Source organism: Zalophus californianus, chromosome 5, assembly GCF_009762305.2.
Source record: "Zalophus californianus isolate mZalCal1 chromosome 5, mZalCal1.pri.v2, whole genome shotgun sequence".
NCBI classification, from domain to species: Eukaryota; Metazoa; Chordata; class Mammalia; order Carnivora; family Otariidae; genus Zalophus; species Zalophus californianus.
Genome location: NC_045599.1, coordinates 3,494,963 through 3,519,107, shown reverse-complemented (window position 1 = coordinate 3,519,107; position 24,145 = coordinate 3,494,963). Strand labels below are relative to the sequence as shown.

At 45.1% G+C, this 24,145-nt stretch overlaps 2 protein-coding genes across 4 annotated transcripts in view; one reads left to right on the top strand and one right to left on the bottom strand.

The window, feature by feature from the left end:
- Positions 1 to 24,145, top strand: part of PHYKPL (5-phosphohydroxy-L-lysine phospho-lyase) — a 35,614-nt gene that overhangs the window by 8,506 nt on the left and 2,963 nt on the right. For 2 of the 3 annotated variants that reach the window (XM_035727660.1, XM_035727659.1), the window contains exons 9-12: positions 20,351 to 20,505; positions 20,921 to 21,010; positions 22,601 to 22,731; positions 23,554 to 23,638. In XM_035727660.1, the coding sequence (XP_035583553.1) occupies positions 20,351 to 20,505; positions 20,921 to 21,010; positions 22,601 to 22,731; positions 23,554 to 23,603 (426 nt within the window). In that variant the 3' untranslated portion in view covers positions 23,604 to 23,638. Of the gene's footprint in view, positions 1 to 20,350; positions 20,506 to 20,920; positions 21,011 to 21,927; positions 22,032 to 22,600; positions 22,732 to 23,553; positions 23,639 to 24,145 lie in introns of those variants that run through there. The other variant, XM_035727661.1, reaches the window with a different exon arrangement.
- Positions 16,733 to 17,191, bottom strand: LOC113929199 (ATP synthase F(0) complex subunit C2, mitochondrial-like). The gene has a single exon (XM_035727562.1). It carries the CDS (start codon positions 17,144 to 17,146, stop codon positions 16,733 to 16,735), a length of 414 nt encoding a protein of 137 aa, XP_035583455.1. The 5' UTR covers positions 17,147 to 17,191.

Sequence of the window (24,145 nt, the reverse complement as noted above, 5' to 3'; positions counted from 1 at the left end):
ATCAATCCAAAGACTGTCACAAGAGATCGTGCCTTGTAAAGTATGCAGAAAGAATACAAGGGGCCCTCCCTCCCTCCCTTCCAGCAGGCACGACCTGCTGTGTGCCAACCCCTGTGCCTGAGCCGACGCAGGTGTGTGAGGAGCTCCATCTGTTTGGATGACGCATGGTCTGGGGACAGAGTTGATATTCCAGTAGGAGCTTTGAGGAGAACATGGCTCCCCGTCCTTGGGGTACAGACTAGAGAGCTTCCGCTAAGTGAAGCGAGTCCTTGTGTTGCTGGAGAAGCCACAGCATGTTCGCTGGCTGAGAGAACACACAGTGGGTGAGGGGAGCATGGTGTGGTCCCCAGGGGCTTCCTTAGAAACAGCTGAGGAGTCCAGACTCGTCCCGAGGGCAGTGACGACCTATGGAAGGGTTTTCACTGGGGGTAGAGGAGATGTGAAATACACTGTAGAAGGATCTCTGGCGATCAGTGTGGAGAAAGAACCAACCGTGAGGCAGGCAAGAGAGGAGGAGGCCCAAGTCTGGGCACCGGCCACAGAGAAGAGATAGGAAGGGAAGGCAGCGAGGGGAAGAACTCACTGTGACTTCCCAAAAAAAGAGCCGGGTTGAATTGGAGACGGAAACATGTCAGGATTGGGCAAGATGGTCGAGAGTTGGCAGAGAAGGTCGTGAGGGGTGAGGGCTGACAGTTCGGCAGATTGTCACTCGACACCCAGGGGACACGCAGACAGAGCCTCTGCCCTGGACAAGCTCCCCATTGAGGAAGACAGACCCACAGACACCTGATCGGGGAGGCGTAGAGAAGGGCTTGATGGAAGGGGTGAGACGTCAGTGCTCAGCACGGAGACAGCACAAGGGACGTGGGGGGGGTGGTGCCAAGAAGAGGAGAGGTGTGGGAGGACCAGCCCTGGGGACAGACTACCCAGTGGAGCACGATCCAGCTTTTTTGTTGTTGTTTCTTTGTCTTGACCTGAAGTGCACGTAGTTAGATTATATAAACCTCTGTCCCTGCACGGTTCTCTCCTCATTAACCAGTTAAAGTAATAATTACTTTTATTAATGTCGTAAGCATCCAAGAAGCCATCATTCCAAGTAAAAGTTAGGCCCTGGACGGTAACCTGTCTCTACCCATATTGCTGCCCCCCTACCCCCCAGCCCGATAACCACCTCCGGGTTCATTGTTCATTCTAGTTGTTTTTCATCCTTATAAAAAGTGTGTAATGCCGTGTGTTCTCTTGGGAGATTGGTTTTTTGCACCTAAAGTGATATTACTGAGAGTCGTCCACATTACTGGTCACCGAAGTTGGACTGCTTCATAATATGCCACTGTCTGAATGTGCCGTGATCCGCTTGTCCATTCCCGGTGATGTGCTTTGGGGATGTTCCCATGGTTTTGGGGGCTATAAACAATTTTTATAAGTTTCTGTTGTGCACATGCAAGAGTTTTTCTAAAAGTGGACTTGCTGGGTCATGGGATCTGTGTTCACTCTCCATTTTTAAGAGATGATGACATCTGTTTTCCAAAGTAGTTCACAAGTTAACTACCAGTGGTGGATAAGAGATTCTGTGGGTCTGCTTCCTCTCAAACACCTTTTAATGCTTGCCAGGCAAGTGGGGTGTAAAATGGTAACCCCTCAAATCAGGGAATGGTCTTGACATGCCATTGCCTGGTTTCAAACTATGTGAAACATCTTTATGTATTTTTTTTCTTATTTTAATGTAATTCCAGTTAACATACAGTGTAATATTAGTTTCAGATGTACAGCATAGTGATTCAACACTTCATACATCACCCGGCGCTCATCACAAGTGCACCCCTCAATCCCCTACACCTACTTCAGCCGTCCCCCACCCCCTCCCCTCTGGTGACCATCAGTTTGTGGTCTAGAGTTAAGAGTCTGTTTCTTGACTTGTCTCTCTCTCTGTTTTTTCCCTTTGCTTGTCTGTTTTGTTTCTTAAATTCCATATGAGTGAAATCATAGTATTTTGTCTGTCTCTGACTTATTTCGTTTAGCCTCATACGCTCTAGGTCCATCCATATCGTCGCAAATGGCAAGATGTTGTTCTTTTTTATGGATGAATAATATTCTGTTGCATAAATATACCACTTCTTTATGCATTCATCAGTCAGTGGACACTTGGGCTGCTTTCATATCTTGGCTGTTATAAATAACCCTGCCGTAGGGGCACCTGGGTGGCTCAGTCGTTAAGCATCTGCCTTCAGCTCAGGTCATGATCCCAGGGTCCTGGGTTCGAGCCCCGCATCGGGCTCCCTGCTCCACAGGAAGCGTGCTTCTCCCTTTCCCACTCCCCCTGCTTGTGTTCCTGCTCTCGCTCTCTCTCTCTCTCTCTCTCTCAAATAAAATCTTTAAAAAAAATAACAATAATCCTGCTATAAACATAGGGGTGCATGTATCCCTTTGAATTAGTGTTCTTGTATTCTTTGGGTAACTACCCCATAGTGTGATTGCTGGGTCATAAGGTAGCTCAATATTTAAGTTTTTGAGGAACCTCCATACTATTCTCCACAGTGGTTGCACCAGTTTGCATTCCCGTCGATAGTGCAAGAGGGTTCCTCTTTCTCCACATCCTCGCCAACACCTGTTTCTTGAGTTGATTTTAGCCATTCTGACAGGCGTGAGGTGATATCTCCTGTGGTTTTGATTTGCCTTTCCCTGATGGTAAGTGATGTTGAGCATCTGCTCATGTGTCTGTTGGCCATCTGGATGTCTTCTCTGAAGAAATGGCTTATGCCCGTTTTTAAATTGGATCATTTGTTTTTTGGGTGTTGAGTTTTATAAGTTCTGTATTTTAGATATCTTCATATGTTTATTGGCCATGTGTTTCCTGTTCTGCAAAATGCCTATTTTTTCTTTTGCCCATTTCTTGATTGAGTTACTAGAGCTTTTCTTATTTAAAACTAGCTTTGTGTGCCTCTATATGCATTTGTGTGTGTATGTATATAAACAGGCACGCGCGTGCACACATTTTTTTTTTTTTAAGATTTCATTTATTTGAGAGAGAGAGCACAAGCAGGGGGAGCAATAGAGGGAAAAGCAGGCTCCCCGCTGAGCAGGGAGCCTGACATGGGGCTCGATCCCAGGACTCCAGGATCACGACCCGAGCTGAAGGCAGACACCCAATGACTGAGCCACCCAGGCGCCCCCATATTCTTGATAATAGTCCTTTGTCAATTGTGTAGGTTGGGTCCTTCAGTAATTTTCAGGGAATTCTAAGTTCAAAACTGTGAGGACCAGGGCACCTAGGTGGCTCAGTTGGTTAAGCGTCCGACTCTTTATCTCAGCTCAGGTCTTGATCTCAGGGTCATGAGTTCAAGCCCCGCATTGGGCTCCGTGCTGGGAAGTGTGATCTGAGAAACTGATCAGTTTTTCCTTGTAATACTGTCGATTTTTTGCTTTATTTCATATATATTAAACATATACATATTTTTTATTTCTATACGTTCATTGGGAATTGAATCTTTTTTTTTAAGAGTATATTTTTAAGTAATCTCTATACCCGATGTGGGGCTCAAACTCACTGCCCTGAGATCAAGAGTCACATGCTCTACCTACTGAGCCTGCCGGGCACCCTGGGAATTGAATCTTTATTTTTTTTTTTAAAGATTTTATTTATTTATTTATTTGAGAAAGAGAGAGACAACATGAGCGGAGGGAGAAGGAGAGGGAGAAGCAGGCTCCCCACTGAGCAAGGAGCCTGATGCGGGGCTCGATCCCAGGGCCCTGGACTCCTGACCTGAGCCAAAGTCAGACGCTGAACCGACTGAGCCACCCAGGCGCCTCTTTTTTAAAACTTGAGGTATGACTGACATGCTAGTTTCAGGTACACAACATAATGATTCGATATTTATCTCAAAATGATCACCAAAACAAGTCTAGTTAACATCCATCACCACACATAGTTACAGATTTTTTTTTCTTGCAATGAGAACTTCTAAGGTCTACTCTCTTAGTAACTTTCAAAAATACGGTAGAGTATTATTACCTATAGTCCCCATTCTTCACATTTTACCCCCAGAACTTATTTATTGTAACTGGAAGTTTGTACCTTTTGACGAACTTCATTCACTTCACCCATCCCCCACCACCGCCACCTGTGGCAACTACTGATATGTTCTCTGGATCTAAGCGTCCCATTTTGGGTTTGTTCTTTGCTTTTTTTTTTTTTTTTTTTTTTAAGATTTTATTTCTTTGAGAGAGAGAGAGCACGAGCAGGGCGGGGAGCAGCAGATGGAGGCAGAGGGAGAAGCAGGCTCCCAAGCAGCAGGGAGCCCGATGCAGGACTCAATCCCAGGACCCTGAGATGGTGACCTGAGCCCACAGGCAGACGCTTAACCAACTGAGCCACCCAGGCGCCCCTGTTTTTTGCTCTTTGTTTTGATTCCACAAATAAGTGAGGTCCAGAATTTGTCTTTCTCTGTCAGACTGATTTCACTTAGCATAATGTTCTCAAGGTACAAGGCATGCTGTCACAAATGGCAAGATTTCCTTTTTTTTTATGATGGGATAATATTCCATTGTGTATATATACGCATTTTCTGTATTTATTCAACCATGTGCGGACACTTAGGTCGCTTCTATGTCTTGGCTATTGAAAATAGTGCTGTTGGGGCACCTGGGTGGCTCAGTTGGTTGGGTGTCTGCCTTCAGCTCAGGTCATGATCCCAGGGTCCTGGGATCGAGTCCCGCATCAGGCTCCCTGCTCCGCGGGAAGCCTGCTTCTCCCTCTCCCACTCCCCCTGCTTGTGTTCCCTCTCTCGCTGTCTCTCTCTCTGTCAAATAAATAAATAAAATCTTAAAAAAAAGAGAGAGAGAAAGAAGAAAAAGAAAATGGTGCTGCAATTGACACGGGGGTGCAAATATCTCTACAAGATAATGTGCTTTCGTTTCCTTCTGATATATACCCAGAAGTGGAATTTCTGGATCATATGGTAGCTCTATTTTTAATTTTTTGAGGAACCTCCATACTGTTTTCCAGAGTGGCTGCCCCAATTTACATTCCCACCAACAGTGCATGAGGGTTCCCTTTCTCCACATCTTTGCCAGCACTTGCTATTTCTTGTCTTTTCGGTAATAGCCATTCTCAGAGGCGATATCTCATTGTGGATTTGATGCTGAGTGATGTTGGGCAGCTTTTCATGTACCTGTTGGCCATCTGTATGTCTTTTCAGGAAAATGTCTATTCAGATATTCTGCCCATTTTAATCATATTCTTTGTTTTTTTGGCTTTTGACTTGCATGAAATCTTTATGTTTTGGATATTCGCTCCTTATCAAATAAATGATTTGCAAATATTATCTCCCATTTGGTCAGCTGCCTTTTTGTTTTGTGGGTGGTTTCCTCTGCTCTGCAGAAGCTTTTTAGTTTGATGTAGTCCCACTTGTTTATTTCTGCTTTCGTTGCCTTTGCTTTTGATGTTAAATCCAAAAAATTGCCAAGAATGTTGTCAAGGAGCTTACCATGTATGTTTTCTCCTAGGAGTTTTATGGTTTCAGGTCTTATATTCAAATCTTTAATCCATTTTGAGTTAATTTTTATACACGGTGTAAAATAGTCCAGTTTTCCAGGAATTGAATCTATCATAAGGAATAATTTTTTCCTAATAATGATTTTGGCTCTTAAATTGTATTTTATCTGATGTTATAAAGCTTCTCCAGCTCTTGATTAGCTTTAGGTATGTTTGTTTTAACAAGCATGTATCTAGGATTTGGTTTTTTGTCCAAATCTGTCAATATTTGACTTTAAAGTGATTACCTTAGACAATTTAAGTTTAATGTAACTTGATATAATTAGATCTCTTGCTAACATCCTCGTTTATAATTTCAGTTTATCATACTTTTCTGTCTCTTTTAATCCTTCCTATTTAATTTAGTATCTGTATTAAAAGTATTTCATCCCGGGCGCCTCAGTGGCTCAGTCAGTTAAGTGTCTGCCTTCAGCCTGGGTCATGATCCCAGGGTCCTGGGATCAAGCCCCGCTTCGGGCTCCCTGCTCAGTGGAGTTGCTTCTCCCTCTCCCTCACCCTCTGCTGCTCCCCCTGCTTGTGTTCTCTCTCTCTCTCTCTGTCAAATGAATAATAAATCAAATAAATAAAATAAATAATCAAATAAATAATCAAATAAAATAAATAAATCAAATAAATAAAATCTACCAAAAAAAATTAAAATGTATTTCATCCCGAATTATTTTCAGTGCAAGCCTTTATATTGCAAACCTTCTGAAATCTTGTGTGCTAAGGAATATTTTTATCAGGCCCTCATATTTATATATTTTATTTTTTTTACAGATTTTATTTATTAGAGAGTGCACAAACGAGAGAGCACAGACAGGGAGCGGCAGAGAGAAAGGGAGAAGCAGGCCTCCTGCTGAGCAGGGAGCCCTATGCGGGGCTCGATCCCAGGACCCTGAGATCATGACCCAATCTGAAGGCGGACACTTAACCAACTGAGCCCCCATATTTATATATTTTAGCTAAATATATATAAATATATATTTTATAGCTAAATATAAAATCTAGGTCCTGTTTTCCTCCAACACGTTAAAAGTATATTCCGTTGTCACCCTGTAGTGATGTAGAAAAAGCTGAAATCATCCATTCTTTTTCAGTTGAAATATAATTTACATACTGATAAAATTCACTCTCTTAAATACAATTGGGGCACCTGGGTGGCTCATTCAGTCAAGCTGCTGCCTTCAACTCAGGTCATGACCTCAGGGTCCTGGGATCGAGCCCCGCATCGGGCTCCCTCCTCATCGGGGAGTCTGCTTCTCCCTCTGCCCCCCCCCCACTCGTGGACACACACACACACTCTCATAAATAAATAAATAAATAAAATATAAATAAATACAAATTCAGGGACGCCTGGCTGGCTCAGTCAGAAGAGCATGCAACTCTTGATCTCAGGGTCGTGAGTTCGAGCCTCATGTTGTATGTATGGATTACTTCAACACATAAATAAACTTTAAATACAAATTCAGTGGGTTCAAATTCACGTACAAATCAGTGGTGTTTAGTGTACTCACCAAGTTGTGCAACCACCATTACTGTCTTAATTCTGGAATGTTTTCATCACCCAAAATGCAGCCCCATTAGCAGTCACTCCCCCATCGCCTTCTCTCTATAAGTCCTGGCAATCACTAACCTTCTTTCTGTCTTGACGGATTTGCCTATTCTTGACATTTCATGTAAATGGAATCACAAAAACATGAGATCTTTTGTGTCTGACTTCTGTGATGTAGCCTAATGCTTTCAAGGTTCATCCGTGTTCTAGCATGAATCAGTACTTCATTCTTTTTTAGGGATGAATAATAATCCCGTTGTATGAATATGCCACATTTCACTTATCCCTTCTTCACTTAATGAGCATTTGGATCATTTCCCCTTCTTGGCTATTATAAATAATGCTGCAGTGAACATTTGCGTCCATGTGTTTTTTTGAACCTATATTTTCTGTTCTACTGAGTATGTCCCTGTGATTGGAATTGCTAGATCATATGGCAACCCTAGGTTTAACTTTTTGAGGATTGACAGACTTTTTTCAAGTTGCTGTACCACTTTACATGCCCACCAGCAATGTATGAGGGTTCCAATTCCTCCGTTTCCTCTCCACCATTTGTAATTTTCCGTCTTTTATTATAGCCATCCCAGTGAGTGCGAAGTAGTATTTCATTGTGATTTGCATTTTCCCCGTGGCTAATGATGTTGAGCATCTTTTTATGTGGTTATTGACCATTCACATATATCCTTTGGAAAATGTCTACTCATGTCCTTTGCCCATTTTTAAATTGGGTTATTTGTCTCTTTTTGCTGAGTTGTAAGAATACTTTATCAGGCACTAATCCTTATCAGATAGATAATTTGGAAATATTTTCTCCCATTTCTGAGTTATCTTTTCACTTTATTTGTAGTCTCCTCTGAAGCACAAAGGATTTTAATTTTGCTGGAGTCCAGTTTATTTTTTCTTTGCTGACTAGTGCTTTGGAGTCCTATCTAACAAACCACTGCCTAATCCAAGGTCATGAAGATTTACACCTTTGCTTTCTTCTAAGGATTTTACAATTTTAGCTTTCAAACTTAGGTCTTTGGTTTATTTCAACCTAATATTTTGCATCAGGGATGAGGTGGGGGTAATTTGACTCACTTGCATGTGGATACCAGTTGTCCCAACACCATTTGCTGAAAAGACTATTTTTATCCCATCGAATGGTCTTGGCACCCTGGTCAAAGTTGGCCAGCAACAGAAGCTGAAATAAGCAAATAGGATTATATCAAATTAAAAAGCTTTTGTACAGAGAAGAAAAGTACCAAAAAAACAAAAGGCAGCGTACTGAATGGGAGACGATATTTACAAATCAGACATCTAGTAAGGGGTTAATATCCAAAATATGTAAAGAACTTACACAACATAAAAACAAAACAAAACAAAAAAACACAGTTGAAAAATGGACAGAAGACCTGAATAGACATTTTTCCAAAGAAGATATACAGATGGTCAACAAACACATGAAAAGATACTGAACGTCACTCATCATCAAGGAAATGCAGATCAAAACCACAATGAGATATCTCCTCACACCTGTCAGCATGGCTGTTATCAGAAAGACAAAAAAATAACAGGTGTTGGCGAGGATATGGAGAAAAGGGAACCCTCGTGCACTCACTGTTGGTAGGAATGTACACTGGTGCAGCCACTATGGAAAAGAGTGCAGAGGTTCCTGGAAAAAGTTAAAATAGAACTACCATATGACCCAGCAAATCTATTTCTAGCAATTTATCTGAAGAAAATTAAAACCAATCTAAAAAGACCTATGTACTGCTGTGTTCATTGCAGCATTATTTACAAGAGCTATGATAGGGAAGCAGCCATCAGTTGATGAATGGATAAAGAAGATGTAGTGTGTGTGTGTGTGTGTGAGCGCGCGCGTGCGTGTGCGCATGTGCACACGCGCGTGCACCCCTGGGTAGTTCAGTCAGTTGTAACTTCTCACACACACACACACACACACACACACACACACACACACACACACTGGAATTTTATTCATCCATAAAAAAGGAATGAAATCTTGCCATCTGTAACAACGCAGATGGAGATGGAGGACATAATGCTAATGAAATAAGCCAGTCAGAGAAATACAAATACCATATGATTTCACTTTTGTGTGGAATCTAAAAAACAATTGATTCTGAGTTTTCTGAGTTTTTATATATTTGGATATTAACTCTTTATGAGATCTGTTATTTGCATACATCTCCCATTTGGTAGGTTTTGTTGATGATTTCCTTCACCGTGCAAAAAAGTTTTTTCAATTTGATGTAGTCCCAATTGTTTATTTTTGCTTTTGTTGCCCTTGTCTAGATCCAAAAACGTATTGCTTAAACAAATGTCCAAGAGTTTACTGCCTATTTTCTTCTAGGAGTTTTATAGTTTTACATCTTATATTTAAATCTTTAATCCATTTTGAGCTTAGTTTTATATATGATGTAAGAAAGTGGTCCAGTTTTTCTAACACCATTTATTGAAGAGATTATCTTTTCCCCATTATATATTCTTGCCTCCTTTGTTGTAGATTAATTGGCCATATAAGTGTGATTTTGTTTCTGGGCTCTCTATTCTGATCCATTCATCTGTGTGTTTCGTTTTGTGCCAGTACCATACTGTTTTGGTTACAATAATTTGTAGTATAGTTTGAAATCTGGGAGCATGATACCCCAGCTTTGTCCCTCTTTCTCAAGGTTGCTTTGGCTCTTCAGAGTCTTTTGTGGTTCCATACAAATTTTAGGGTTATTTGTTCCAGTTCTGTGAAAAATGTCATTGGGTATTTTGATAGGGATTGCATTGAATCTGTAGATTGCTTTTGGTAGTATGGACATTTTAGTAATATTAATTTCTCCAATCCATGAGCACCATATAGCTTATCATTTATTTGTGTCGTCTTCAATTTCTTTCATCATTGTCTTACCATTTTCAGACTACAGGTGTTTCATCTCCTCAATTAAATTTATACCTAGTTATTTTATTCTTTTTGATGCAGTTGTAAATGGGATAGTTTCCGTAATTTCTGCAATAGTTTGTTACTAGGAGATGAAAACACAACAGGGGCGCTTGGGTAGTGCAGTCACTTCAAAGCCAACTCTTGGTTTTGGCTAGAGTCGTGATCTCAGGGTTATGGGATTGAGCCCCACGTCAGGGTCTAGGCTTAGCAGGGAGTCTCCTTAAGATTCTCCCTATCCTTCCCCACTTCTCTCTCACTCTCCAAAATAAATAAATAAATCTTAAAAAAAAAAAAGGAAAGAACAGATTTCTGTACATTTTGTATCCTGCAACTTTACCGAATTCCGTTAAACTAATAGGTTTTGGGTGTAGGCTTTACAGTTTCCTATATTGTAGTAGCTCATCTGTAAATAGTGACAGTTTTACTTCTTCCTTTCCAATTTGGATGCCTTTTATTTCCTTTTCTTGCCTGACTGCTATGGCTAGGACCTGCAGGTGCTGTGTTCAATAAAAGTGGCAAGGGTGAGCGTCCTTGTCTTGTTCCTGACCTTGAGAAAAAGCTTTCAACTTTTCACCATTAAGTATGTTGTTAGCTGTGGGTTTGTCATATATGGCCTTTATCATGTTGAGGTATGTTGCCTCTATACCCACCTTTTTTAGAGTTATTATCATGAATGGATGTTGAATTTTGTCAAATGCTTTTTCATCTTTTGAGCTGATTGGATGATTTTTATTCTTTGTCTTGTTAATGTGGTGCATTACATTGAATGACTTGCAGATATTGAACCATCCTTGCATCCTGGGAATAAGTCCCATTTGATCATGGAGTATGATCCTTTTAATGTATTAACTGAATTTGCTTTACTAATATTTCGTTGAGGATTTTTACATCTATGTTCATCAGGGATATTGGCTTGTAATTTTTTTCTTTTTTCTTTAACAATGTCGTTGATTTAGGTATCACAGTAATACTGGCCACATAAATAAGTTTGGAAGCATTCCTTCCCTTTCAGTTTTTTGGAATAAATTGAAATTTTGGGAAGGATAGATCTTAACTCTTTAAATGTTTGGTAGAGGGGCGCGTTGGTTAAGCATCTGCCCTCGGCTCAGGTCATGATCCCAGAGTGCTGGGATCGAGTCCCACTTCGGGCTCCTTGCTCATTGAGAAGCCTGCCTCTCCTTCTGCCCCTCCCCCTGTTTGTGCTCTCTCTCTCTCTCTCTCTCTCTCTGTCAAATAAATAAATAAAATCTTTAAAAATAAATAAAAATAAATGTTTGGTAGAGTTCACCTGTGAAGCTGTCTGGCCTTAGGCTTTTGGTTTTGGGGAGTTTTTGGATTACTGATTAAATTTCATTACTAGTAATAATCTGTTCAGGTTTTCTGCTCCCTGATACAATCTTGGAAGATAGGATGTCTCCAGGAATTTATCCATTTCTTCTAGGTTGTCCAATTTATTGGCATATAATTGTTCATGAAAATCTTTTATGATCCTGTGTATTTCTGTGGTATCGGTTGTAACTTCTCTTTCACTTCTAATTTTTTTTGTTCCTCTCTCTTTTTTCTTGACAAGTCTAGCTACTATAGATTTTTCAGTTTTGTTTATTTTTTACAGAACCAGCTCTTAATTTCATTGATCTTTTCTATTTTTTTCCTTTTTAATCTCTATTTTATTTATTTCCACTCTGATTTTTATTTTCTTCCTTCTACTAACTTTGGACTTTGTTCTTTTTTTTCCTCATTCCTTTAGGTATGAGGTTAGATCATTGATTTAAGATTTTTACTGTTGGGGTGCTGGGTGGCTCAGTCGTTAAGGGTCTGCCTTCAGCTCAGGTCATGATCCCAGGGTCCCGGGATCGAGCCCCGCATTGGGCTCCCTGCTCAGCGGGAAGCCTGCTTCTCCCTCTCCCACTCCCGCTGCTTGTGTTCCCTCTCTCGCTGTGTCTCTCTCTGTCAAATAAATAAATAAAATCTTTAAAAAAAAAAAAAGATTTTTCCTGTTTCTTGAGATGGATCTGTGTCACTATACCTTTAGAACTGCTTTTGCTGTTTCTCGTAGATTTTGGACCATTGTGTTTTCATTTTTGTCTCAAGTGTTTTTTTTTTTTTTCTCTGATTTATTCATTGACCCATTGGTTGTTTAATAGCATCTTGTTTAGCCTCCATGTGTTTGTGTTTCTTCCAGTTCTTTTATTGTAATTGATTTCTACTTTCATACTGTTGTGGTTGGAAAAGATGCTTAATGTGACTTCATTCATGTTAAATTTACTGAGACTTGTTTTATGGCCTTACTTGTGATCTGTATTGGAGAATGTTCCATGTGCCCTTAAGAAAAATGTGTATTTTGCTGTTTTTTTGATGGAATATTCTGAATGTTCTGTTAAGTCCATGTGGTCTAATGTGTCATTCAAGGCCAGTGTTTCCTTATTTTCTGTCTGGATGATCTCTCCATTGATGTAAGTGGGGTGTTAAAGTCCCCCTACTATTACTGTATTACCATCAGTTTCTCCTTTTGCATATGTTAATATTTGCTTTATATATTTAGATGCACCTACATTGGAAGCATAAATATTTACAAGTGTTTTATCTTCTTGTTGGATTGATCCCTTTATTATATAATACCTTTCTTTGTCTCTCATTACAGTTTTTGTTTTAAAATCTATTTTGTCTGGGGCGCTTCGGTGGCTCAGTCAGTTAAGCGTCTGCCTTCAGCTCAGGTCATGATTTCAGGGTCCTGGGATCGAGACCCACGTCAGGCTTCTGCTCAGTGGGGAGTCTGCTTCTCCCTCTCCCTCTACCCCTCCACCTGCTCATGCTTGCAGTCTCTCTCTCTCTCTCTCAAATAAATAAATAAAATCTTTTTTTTAAAGATTTTATTTATTTATTCATGAGAGACAGAGAGAGAAGCAGAGGCAGAGGGAGAAGCAGGGAGCCCAGTGTAGGACTTGATCCCAGGACCCTGGGATCATGACCTGAACCGAAGGCAAATGCTTGACCGACTGAGCCACCTAGGTGCCCCAATAAATAAAATCTTTGAAAAAATAAAGTCTATTTTGCCTGATATAATAATTGCTACGCCAGTTTTCTTTTCAGTTTGCATGGAATATCCTTTTCCATGTCTTTAAGTTTATATTTCTTTAATGCTGAAGTGAGTCTCTTGTAGGCAGCATGTAGATGGGTCCTGGGTTTTTGTTTTTGTTTTTGTTTTTTTACCTATTCAGCTACCCTGTGTCTTTTGATTGGATCATTTAGTCCACTTACAGTGATTATTGATAGGTATTTATTTACTAACATTTTGTTTGCTGTGTTCTGGTTGTTTTTGCAGTTCTTTTCTATTTTTTCTCTTATTCTCTTCCCTTGTGATTTGATGACTTTAGTGTTAGGTTTAGAGTCCTCTCTGTTTATTTTTTGTGTATCTATTATATGTTTTTGGTTTGTGGTTACCATGAGGTTCATATATAACAACCTGTGTGTAGCAGTCTATTTTCAGTTGGTGGTTAGGTTCAGACTCATTCTAAAAAATACCACATTTGGGGTTGCCTGGGTGGCTCACTCATTTAAGTGTCTACCTTCGGCTCAGGTCAAGATCTCCAGGTCCTGGGATTGGGTCCCGCATCTGGCTCCTTGCTCAGTGGGAACTCTGCTTCTCCCTCTGCCCCTCCCCCTGCTCCTGTGCTCGTGCTTGCTCTCTCTCCCTCTCTCCCCCCCTCCCTCCCCCGCTCCCCTTCCTCCCTCCTCCTCCCTCTCAAATAAATAAAATCTTTAATAAATACATAAACCACATTTTTACTCCCCCCAACCCACACACACATACATTTTGGTTTTGATATCATATTTTACATCTATTTTGTGTATTCATTAATTGTTGCAGATGTAGTTGATTTTAGTACTTTTGTCTTTAACCCTCATTAGTTTTATAAGTAGCTCAGGGTGCCTGGGTGGCTCAGATGGTTAAGCATCTGCCTTCAGCTCAGGTCATGATCTCAGGGTCCTGGGATCGAGTCCCACATTGGGCTCCCTGCTCCTTGGGAGCCTGCTTCTCCCTCTGCCTCTCTCTCTCTCTCTCTCTCTCTCTCTGTCTCTGTCTCTCATGAATAAATAAATAAGATCTTTAAAAAAAAAATAGCTCAGCTTGCCAGTGAGATTTTTTTCTTTCATATATTTCCTTATTTCTAGTTACTGTCTTTTCTGCTTGAAGAAGTTCCTTTAATATTTTTTGTGAAGCCAGTTTAGTGGTGATGAACTTCTAGCTTTTGCTGTCTGGGAAATTCTTTTACCTCTGCCTTTGTTCTGAATGATAACCTTGCCAGGTAGAGTATTCTTGATTGTAAGGTGTTTTTTGTTTTTTTGTTTTTTTGTTTTTTCCTTTCGGCACTTTGAATATATTGTGCCACTGTCATCTAGCCTGCAAAGTTTCTGCTGAAAATTCAGCTGATGATCTTATCAGGGTTCCCTGATGCATAACTAGTTGCTTTTCTCTTGCTGCTTTCATCTTTACCTTTAATTGTTGACATTTTAATGATAATGTGTCTTGGTGTGGGCCTCTTTGGGTTCATCTTAACTTGGACTTTCTGGGCTTTCTGGACCTGTATGTTTCTTCTGCCAGGTTAGGGAGGTTTTCAACCATTATTTCTTCAAATAGGTGTTTGGTCTCTTGACTCTCTCTTCTCCTTCTGGGACTGCAGTCAGTGAATGTTAGTGCACTTGACATTGTCCCAGAGGTCCCTTAAACTATCCTCTTTTTTTTTAATTCTTTTTTCTTTTTTACTGTCCTGATTGGACGATTTCCATTACCCTGTCTTCCAGATCACTGATCCATTCTTCTGTATCATCTCATCTGTTGTTTTTTCCCTCAAGTGCATATTTCATTTTTAGTATTGTATTCTTCAGCTCTGATTGGTATTTTTTTTATTTTCTCTCTCTTTGTTGAAGTTCTCACCATGGTTATCCTTTCTTCTCCCATCTTTATGACCATTACTTTGAACTCTTTATTGGGTAGATTAGTAGATAAGCCTCTCCATTTTATCTAATTCTTTTTCTGGGGTTTTGTCTTATTCTTTCATTTGGAACATGTTCCTCTGTCTCCTCCTTTTGCTCAATTCTCTGTGTTTGTTTGTATGCATTAGATACTTCGACTACATCTCCCCGTCTTGAAGGAGTGGCCTTATGTAGAAGATGTCCTGTGGGGCCCCAAAGTGCAGTCCCTCCTGGCCACGAGACCCAGGTGCTCCAGGGGTGTCCCCTGTGTGGGCTGTGTGCACCCTTGTGTTGTGGCAGGCCTGCAACTCCTGTAAGCATGCTGGTGGGAGGGGCTATCATTCAGCTGTGAAGCCCAGCTGAGGTGCATGGTTGCACAGGGTTAGCAGTCTGGAGGGAGGATTCCAGAACGGTACCCACCAGTGCCAGGATCAGATCAGAACAGAGGATAGCAGAAATGGCTGCCACCACTGTCTCAGTCCTTGAAGAGTGGCCCGACTGCCTCCTATGTTTCCAACAGACCCTCCAAGATTAGTAAGTGGGACTCCTTCACCTGCAGTCCATGTACCTTTCGATCTGGTGTTTTGCACTGATTTCCGAGTCAAGTTGATCTATGTGTAAGCTTTTTAAGAGAGAGTTTTCATTTCCCTGTAGTTCTAGAGTTTTGTGAGATGTACTCCCTGTTGGTTTTAAAACCTAGGTGTTTGGGGATCTTGTCTCTTTTGTTCGGGATCTAAGGCTTGGAGTGCCTGATGTGGAGCTCAAATCACTCACTCCTCAGGGAAAAGTTATGGGCCCTTAAGATCCCTCCTGACTGTGGAATGCTGCCCCTGGGGTATGGTTTTCTTCCCTTAGTGAGAGTATCTCTCTGTCTCTATTATCTCAGTGCTGTCCCTTCTTGCAGAGGCTCTGTTCATCCAGTTTCTTGGTCCCCTTCAGAGGGAATTATCTATATGTAGTTGTAGATTTGTTGTGTCCCTGGGAGGAGGTAAGCTCAGGGTCTTCCTACACCTCCATCTTGAACCTTTCCTCCACATCTGTATTCTTAAAGAGACACTGAAATGTAGTTTTCTTTTGATGTCTTTGTCAGGTTTTGGTATCACGGTGTAATACTGGCCTGAAAAAATGAGCTGGGAAATGCTAGGCTTTTCAAAGGATTGGTGCTAATTCTTCTTTAAACACTGTGGTAGAATTCACCAGTGGAGCCATCTGGTTCTAGGCTCTTCTTTATGGGAACTTACTACTAATTTTTCCTTTTTACTTGCATATGTCTATTAGATTTTCTGTTTCTTCTTGAGTCAGCATCAGTATTTTTTATCTTTTAAGAATTTGTGCATTCCATCTTAGTTATCTAGCTTGTCGACATACATTTGTTCATATTATTCCCTTATAATACTTTTTGCTTCTTTAAGTTTGTTAGTTCGGTAATGATAGGTCCTCTTTCATTCCTGATTTTAGAATTTGAGTCTTTATGTTGGTCAGTCTAGCTGAAGTTGGTCAATTTTATTGATCTTCTCAAAGAACCCACTTTTGATTTTGTTGATTTTTTTATTGTTTTTCTATATTTCTATTTATTATTTTTTTTAAAGATCTTATTAACACAGTATTTATTTGTCTTCCCTCTGTCAAACCCTGAGCCAACCACTTTCCCCAGGCTGCCTGGGGAGGTATAGGAAAAGGAACATAGAGGGCAGACAAGACACGGGAGAAAGACCTATGGGAGGTGGAGGCTGCTCCTTCACCTGACCAAGAGGATGAGAAAGGCCACCATCAGGCAAAAGAGCCCCATGGCCTCCAAGAGGGCAAAGCCCAGAATGGTGTAGGAGAAGAGCTGTTGCTTCAGAGAGGGAGTCCTGGCATAGCCAATGATGAGGCTCCCAAACACAGTCCCAATTCCAGCCCCAGAGCCAGCCAGCCCTACCATGGCAGCCCCAGCCCCAATGAACTTGACTGCTGTGTCGATGTCCCTTGAAATGGCGCTGGTTTGGAAGCTGCGGCTAGGAATAAGTGAGGTCCGGGGACGTGGGGCTGCCAGGCTGCTGAGGCTCTCATCTGCCGGTGTCTCCGGTGCGCTAGACAGTGATGGGCTCAACAGCTGAGAGGTGCTCCTGACCAAGAAGCGGGTGGAGACGAACTTGGCACAGGCAGACATTTTTGGGGGCTGAGGGGCCGTGGCAGGAGAGCCGCTCCCAGTGCAGAGAAGTGTATTTCTGTTTATTTCCCCTTCAGTCTTTAGGATTCCCTTCCTTCTCGCTTTTGGTTTTGATTGCTCTTTTTTATGGTTTCTTAAAGTGGAAAGTTAGATTATTCATTCGAGATCTTTCTTTTTTTTTTAAAGATTTTTTTTTTTTTTTGAGACAGAGAGAATGAGAGAGAGAGAGAGAGCACATGAGAGGGGGGAGGGTCAGAGGGAGAAGCAGACTCTCTGCCGAGCAGGGAGCCCGATGCGGGACTCGATCCAGGGACTCCTGGATCATGACCTGAGCCGAAGGCAGACGCTTAATGACTGAGCCACCCAGGCGCCCTGACCTACTTATATTATAACTGGAAATGTGTTAGCTTTTGACCACCTTTACCCATTTCTCCCACCCTCTTTGTGTGTCTTTCTCTCTCCTCTCCTTTTGGGACTCCCATATGCAAATGTTGGTTTGCTTCCTTGTGTCCCACGGGTTGCCGAAGCTCTGTTCATTTCTTCTTTCTGGTTGGACCAGACAGTCTCAATTGACATTATCTTCAAATTTGCTGATTCCTTCATCTGTTTGCCTAGATCTGTTGTTGAGCCTCTCTGGTGAATTTTTCATTACAGTTACTGTACTTTTCAACTCCAGAATTTCTATTTAGTTCTTTTTAAAAATTTCTCTTTAATCATATTCATGTTTGGTGAAACATCATCTTCGTGCTTTGCTTTTTGGTTCTTGCAGTATGGTTTCCTTTAGTTGTTTTAATACATGCATAACATCTGATTTAATGTTTTTGTCTAATAAGACCACCATCTTGGCTTCTTCAAGGACAGTTTCTATTGATTGTTCCTTGCCCCCCATATATGAGTCATGCTTTTTTCTTTCCTTGGAAGTTTCATAATTTTCTGATGAAGACTGGACATTTTAAATAATATATTCTGTCAACTTTGGAAATCATATTCCCTCCTTATGGGTGGTGGTTTATTATTGTTTGTATAGTGCCTTTTCTGAACTAATTGTGTAAAGTTTGTAGTCTTTGCTTGGTTGGCTTAGTGATCATCTAATGATTGGACAGATAGCTCTTTAAATGTCTCATCTCTCAGCCTCTGACAAGTGGTTCCACGTGTGTGAGGACATGCCTTCACTACTCAGCCGAGCAGCTTACAACTCTGTCTCAGCCTACAACTTGTCTAAGCTCAGCCACCGGCAAGAGCTTAGAGTTTTTCAGGTCTTTCCTGAACATGCACATGGCACAGGGCATGTGCATAGCCCTGTGTGTATGCATGACCTTCTAGATGCCCAGGACTATGTCAGAACTTGTTCATTTTCCTCCTGTTGCTCCTCTGGGGTGATCTTGGGGCAATAGCCTACCTACTGTGCTAGTTCAGCATCTTGGCTGGGTTATGATTCTAAACAAAAGATGCTCTTAATATGTACACTCCACCTTTTTTTTTTTTTAAGATTTTTTATTTATTTATTTATTTGAGAGAGAGAATGAGATAGAGCATGAGAGGGGGGAGGATCTGAGGGAGAAGCAGACTCCCTGCTCAGCAGGGAGCCCGACGCGGGACTCGATCCCAGGACTCCAGGATGATGACCTGAGCCGAAAGCAGTTGCTTAACCAACTGAGCCACCCAGGCGTCCCATACACTCCACCTTTTAACAAGTTCGTGGTTAATAATATTATACAAGAGGTAGCCTCAATCCATCCTCTGTGTCCGTTCCACACATAATTTGTTTTGGACATATCAGAAATCTGCCTCGTGGCAGAATCACCTAGGAAGCTTTGTATGATCTCAAATACAGAGCTCTGCACACCCAGTTTGAAAATGGTCTAGAGGACGCAACTATACACCCTTTAGAATGGCTGCAGTTAAAAAGACTGACAATTCCAAATCATTTTGAGGATGGGAGCTCCTGGAATTTTGTAGGCTAATGGTGGAAATGTAATACGATACGACTACCTCGGGAAAGTTTCACGGTTTCTTTATAAAGCTATTACATTTATGATTACAACCCAGCAATTCCACTCCTAGGTATTTACCCAAGAGAAATGAGGACGTCTGTTTACACCAAGATTTGTTATAAATGTTCTTAAACAGCTTTATTCGTAGTAGCCAAAAACCAGAATAACCCAAGGGACCACTAACAGGAGATTGGATAAACAAAGGATGGTACGTCCATACGGTGGGGTACTATGCACCAGTAAAACGAACATGCTCCTGAGACACAGGACAAGCCAGGAAATCGCAAAAACAGGGAGAGCAGAAGCGACCGGGCACAAAAGAGAACATTCCAGAAACAGCAGAACTGTAGTGACAGAAAGCAGGTCAGCAGTCGCCTGAGCCAGCAGTGGAGGGGCACAAGGAACTTTGGGAAGTGATGGAAATGTTCTGTATTTTCGTTGTGGTGGAGGTTCCACGGGTGTGTGTACTTGTCGAGTCACACTGAACCATATACACTGTATTTGCAGCTTATTGGACGTAAAGTCTACCTCGATAAAGTTTTCTTTTTAAATATGGTTTAAAAAAAAAAGGCGGTCTGCAAGAGACACCCTCGCGCCTCCCCCTCTGTGACGCAGGCCCCCCGCTCAGACATCTGCAGGGCCAGGTGGAGGAAGGGGGCTGAAGCTCCAGGGGGCCTGGAGGGGACAGCCCCGCCGGCGGAGCCAGACGGGCCAGGAGCCAGGACCACATAGTTACCGTGAGCACCAAATTGAGAGCTGTTCATAACGCCGCACGGGCTGGACGCGGCGACCCTTGGGCCACACGTGCCTGCGGGCAGCTGGCTTACACTCTCTGCCCTAAAATCCGCCCGGGGCTCCAACAGAGCCTTGAGAGCAGTTACAAAGTGGCTTTTCCTGGATGCGGCCCAGGCTCGGAGGTGATGGGGCCTAGTCGGATGCTTTGGGTCCGGGCCTACCCTGTGAGCTGGGGCCCTAGCGCCTCTCAGCGAAAGCCAGCTCTGGGGGAATGCACAGTACCCTCTCCTCTGATTCTGCCTCTTGGGGCTTCCTCCTGTACCCCCGGGGTAGCTTGCCTGAGTCCCAGTCATGTTAGCACTGGGAAAGGCGAGAGAACAGCCCGTGGGGGCCTCGGGGGGAGCCCGTTTACCCCCGAGTACTCGGAGTTCTGAGGGGTTCGGGCATCTGAGCCGCCGTTTGTCGCCTGGCGCAGTTTGGGGGCAGCCCAGTGTCCTGCGCCGTGGGCCTGGCCGTCCTGGACGTTCTGGAGACGGAGCAGCTGCAGGCCCACGCCGCCTCTGTGGGCAGTGTCCTGATGGGGCTCCTCGGACAGCAGAAAGCCAAACATCCCATCATCGGGGACGTCAGGTGAGGCTCGGGCAGCGGTCCTTCCCCGCTAACTGAACACCGGCCAGGGGCCAAGTGTGGTTTCCTCGGTCACCTCATCGCCACCCGGGTTGGTGGGGGCTTGTGTCCCCACAGAGGAGGAGGTAAAGCGCCGAGGGGGGCTGTTGCCCAAGATGGCGCTTCTAGGGAAGGAGAAAGCAGGGTCCACCTGGGCTCTGACCCCCAGCCTTTCCGCTGTCACACCTGGGGCCCCTCCCCTCGCAGTCACTTCCTGGCCCTGGGTCACCACCCTCCAAGGGTTCTGCAGTGCCCAGCCTCCTCAGGAAACAGAGGCACAGGCCCCGGGGCTTTCCACAGGCGCAGGCAGTGGGGGGGCGGGGAGCACGGACCGCGGCCCCTCGGCCTGGCCTCCAAAGATGTCGCCTTTCTGCTCCAGGGGCATCGGGCTCTTTATTGGTGTGGACCTGATCAAAGACACGGCAACCAGGACGCCAGCAACTGAAGAGGCGAACTACGTGGTGTCCAGGTACTTTTGCTCGGAACGAGTTGCCTTTGCAGCATCCGGGGCCCTGCCTGAGAAGGAGCCTCCCTCCTGCTTCGGCTGGAGGCCCACAGAGGGCGGCCTGAAGGAGGTGGCACCTGGGCCGGAGCAAGAGAGGGGCCCCCTTCTGTGTGTCCCCCGCCAGCTCCGTGGCCGGGGCCCTGCACAAAGGCTTCAGGTTGGGGGCGGTGCGTTCCCGGTTCCCAGCCGAGGGTGCCAGAGCCGCAGGGGCCCTCAGACCCGAAAGCCGCATTTCACAGCCCCCGGTGGCCCCAGGGGAAGCAGCTTCCCTGCAGCCACACCAGGGATGGTGGCAGAGGCGGACCTGGGGCTCCCCGTTCGCACAGCAGTGGGCTTTCGGGACGGACAGACCTCCTGCTCCTTGTCTGAGTGGAAGGCGTGTGGAGGACCGGGATCGCAGGTCTCCGGGGTCCCCCACCGCAGCCCCAGTTCACGTGTTGTTTCAGCTGACCCCAGGGGGTCCTGAGCCTCACAACCCTTTTTCTTGTGACTCCCTTTTTAGCACCCTTCCCCCACCTTGGCAAACTCCGGTGTTCCACGTGTGTCCTTACTCTGATCGTGCAATGCACATCATTCTAAGAGCATGTGAACAGAAACAATGTAAAAATGTTCCCTTCCTTGGGATTTTCGAGACAGACCCCCGCCCACTTGCCGCCTGAGCCCTTCCTTCTCTGGGGGTCGGGCGCACCCAGCAGCTCACCCACCGCCTTCCCCTCCGGGGAGCCTCGGGACTCAGGGTCAGTGGGAAGGAGGCAGCCAGACCTGAGTTCTCCAGTGCGGAGAGGAAACCAGAACTGGAGGCAGGGGCGTGGCACCCACGGGGGCCCCGCTGGGAGGTGGTGGGGCTGGATCGCAAGTCCAGACCTTGTTCTTTCTAATAGGACCACGGTCCGTGCCGGCAAGAACAGTACGGGCAAAAGGAGCCAAACTGGCAAGACTTGAAAATAATGAAGGAATGAGAAAGAATGGAAGTGGGGGTCAGAATGTAAATACAATCACGTCAGACCCTTTCTGGCCAAATTACCTTCCTAGGTCAAAGTGCAAATGTGGAAAGTTAACGTCCTTAGGTACCAATAATACTAAGGAGAGTGAAGTCATCTTTCTAGAAAGAATTGGAAATTAAAACTGGAGAGTCCTCTGGGATTTCAAGATTACTTTGGGGCAGGAAGCAGAAACAGGGTTGGCAGGGAAGCTGCTGAAGCTATGTCCGGGGGCGCGTGGGGCTCACTGTACCAGCCCGTGAGCATCGGTGCAGCGCAGGAAGGCTTGCCCTCCACGTCGGCGCCGCAGCCTGGCTTGGCTCAGGCCGGGGCTCCCGGGGTGGGGGCAGGGGGCCGGGGGCGGGGTACCCCACACGGGAGACCTTAATGCTGGGCTCCGGAGCACAGGCAGGCAGGTCGGGCAGAGGCAGCCAGGGCCGTGTCCTGGTGGGACCTGAACGGGGGGTGGGGCTCCCGGGGCCAGAACGGCCTGGGGGGTAAGGGGAGGCCCCGTGAAGGGCTCCTTGGCTGCTGGGCAGCAGGGCCTTACCATGTGCGGCATCCCCCCGCCCAGGCTGAAAGAGAACTACATTTTGCTGAGCACCGATGGCCCTGGGAGGAACGTCCTGAAGTTTAAACCCCCGATGTGCTTCAGTGTGGACAACGCGCGGCACGTGGTGGCCAAGATGGATACCATCCTGACAGGTGAGCTGGGGGCCCTCGTCTCTAGAGCCCAACCTGCAGCCAGGAGCTAGGACCTTCCGGGGTGCCCAGGAAGGGGGCTCCGCAGCGAGCCGCGAGTTCTCCAGACCGTGCAGGGACCAAGGAACTGCAGTGTGACAGGAAGGGCTTCCTGAGCCGTTTGCCATCCTGCCTGGGCAGCACCAGTCTGGGTGCGGGGCAAGGAGCTCCAACGAAGCGCCATCATGTTAGCCGTGAAGCGCGGGGACGTACATGGGTGGCAGGAGCCTTGTGCCTTCCTTAAAAGGCTAGTGTCCCTTTCAGCGGCTGAGCTGCTGGAATGAGATTTGCACCCAGGACTGATGAAATGCAAGACTCCTCCCTGTTTCCAGTCCCCTAGGAGACATCAGGATCAGTCCAGGGTCTCCCCTAAATGCACTCACTGGGCCCCCTGGAGCGACGGAAGCGGACAGGTCTCTGCAGGCCATGCTGCACATGCAGAGGTGGGAGCAGGGGTGGCCAGTGGGCAAAATCTCAGCTCCTGGCAGAAACCCACGCCTGGAGGGACTTGGGGGGGGCGGCCAGGGGAGGAGAGGAGAGGCTGACTGGGCATGGACGTGGCTTTGCTTTCCTGGGCAGAGGGGGCTGCCATTGAGCCTGGAAGTCCCAGGAAGCCTGAGGTCTGGCTTTGTTCTTTCGGGACAGTGTTGCTCACCCTGTGGCTTAGTGGCCTGTGTACATGGTCAAGGGGCTGGACTAGGGCCCAGTCTCCAAACTGTCATCCAAGAAGCTTGGATGCTGGAGGCAGGCTAAGCCATTTGTGGGGGGCTTTGTGCTGTTTTTCAGACATGGAAGAAAAGGTGAGAAGCTGTGAGACGCTGAGGCTCCGGCCCTGAGGCAGCCCTGCCACGTCACATCCTCCCTCCCCCAGGTGAGTGGGCCTTGTTCCTTGCGACCCACTGCCCGGGTCCGCACCCTCAGCAACCCAAACCTTGCTCTTAACTGGGTCCTCTCCAGGCACCCCGCCAGAAACCTCTCCCAACAAGAGTTTGCATGTGATAGCTGACGGGAGAGGGCGGAAGTAGCGCCTTCCCCCAAGCCAGTTCTAGAAGTGAGGGGAAACAAAAGTCTTTGCTAGTCTGAGGCCTCAACCACCAGCTTCTAGGGGGCCCCTAGCACACTGCCTTCACACTGTCCTTGCTGGGAGACCGAATCCCACTTCCACCAGCAAGGAAAGACAGAAAAGTCTGTAGGTGCCTCAGACCCCACTGCCCTGGGGGCAGCATCCCTCACAGTACCACCTTCACCCCCTTGAAGCTGCCTCCAGCCAGAGTCCTTTACTTTCTCTGAAAGGGCTCAAGTCCTGGGCAGGGCCAGTCCTTACAAGCAGCTCACTGGCAATGCTGGGCATCCACGGCCCCGCCTGACAAGACCTGCT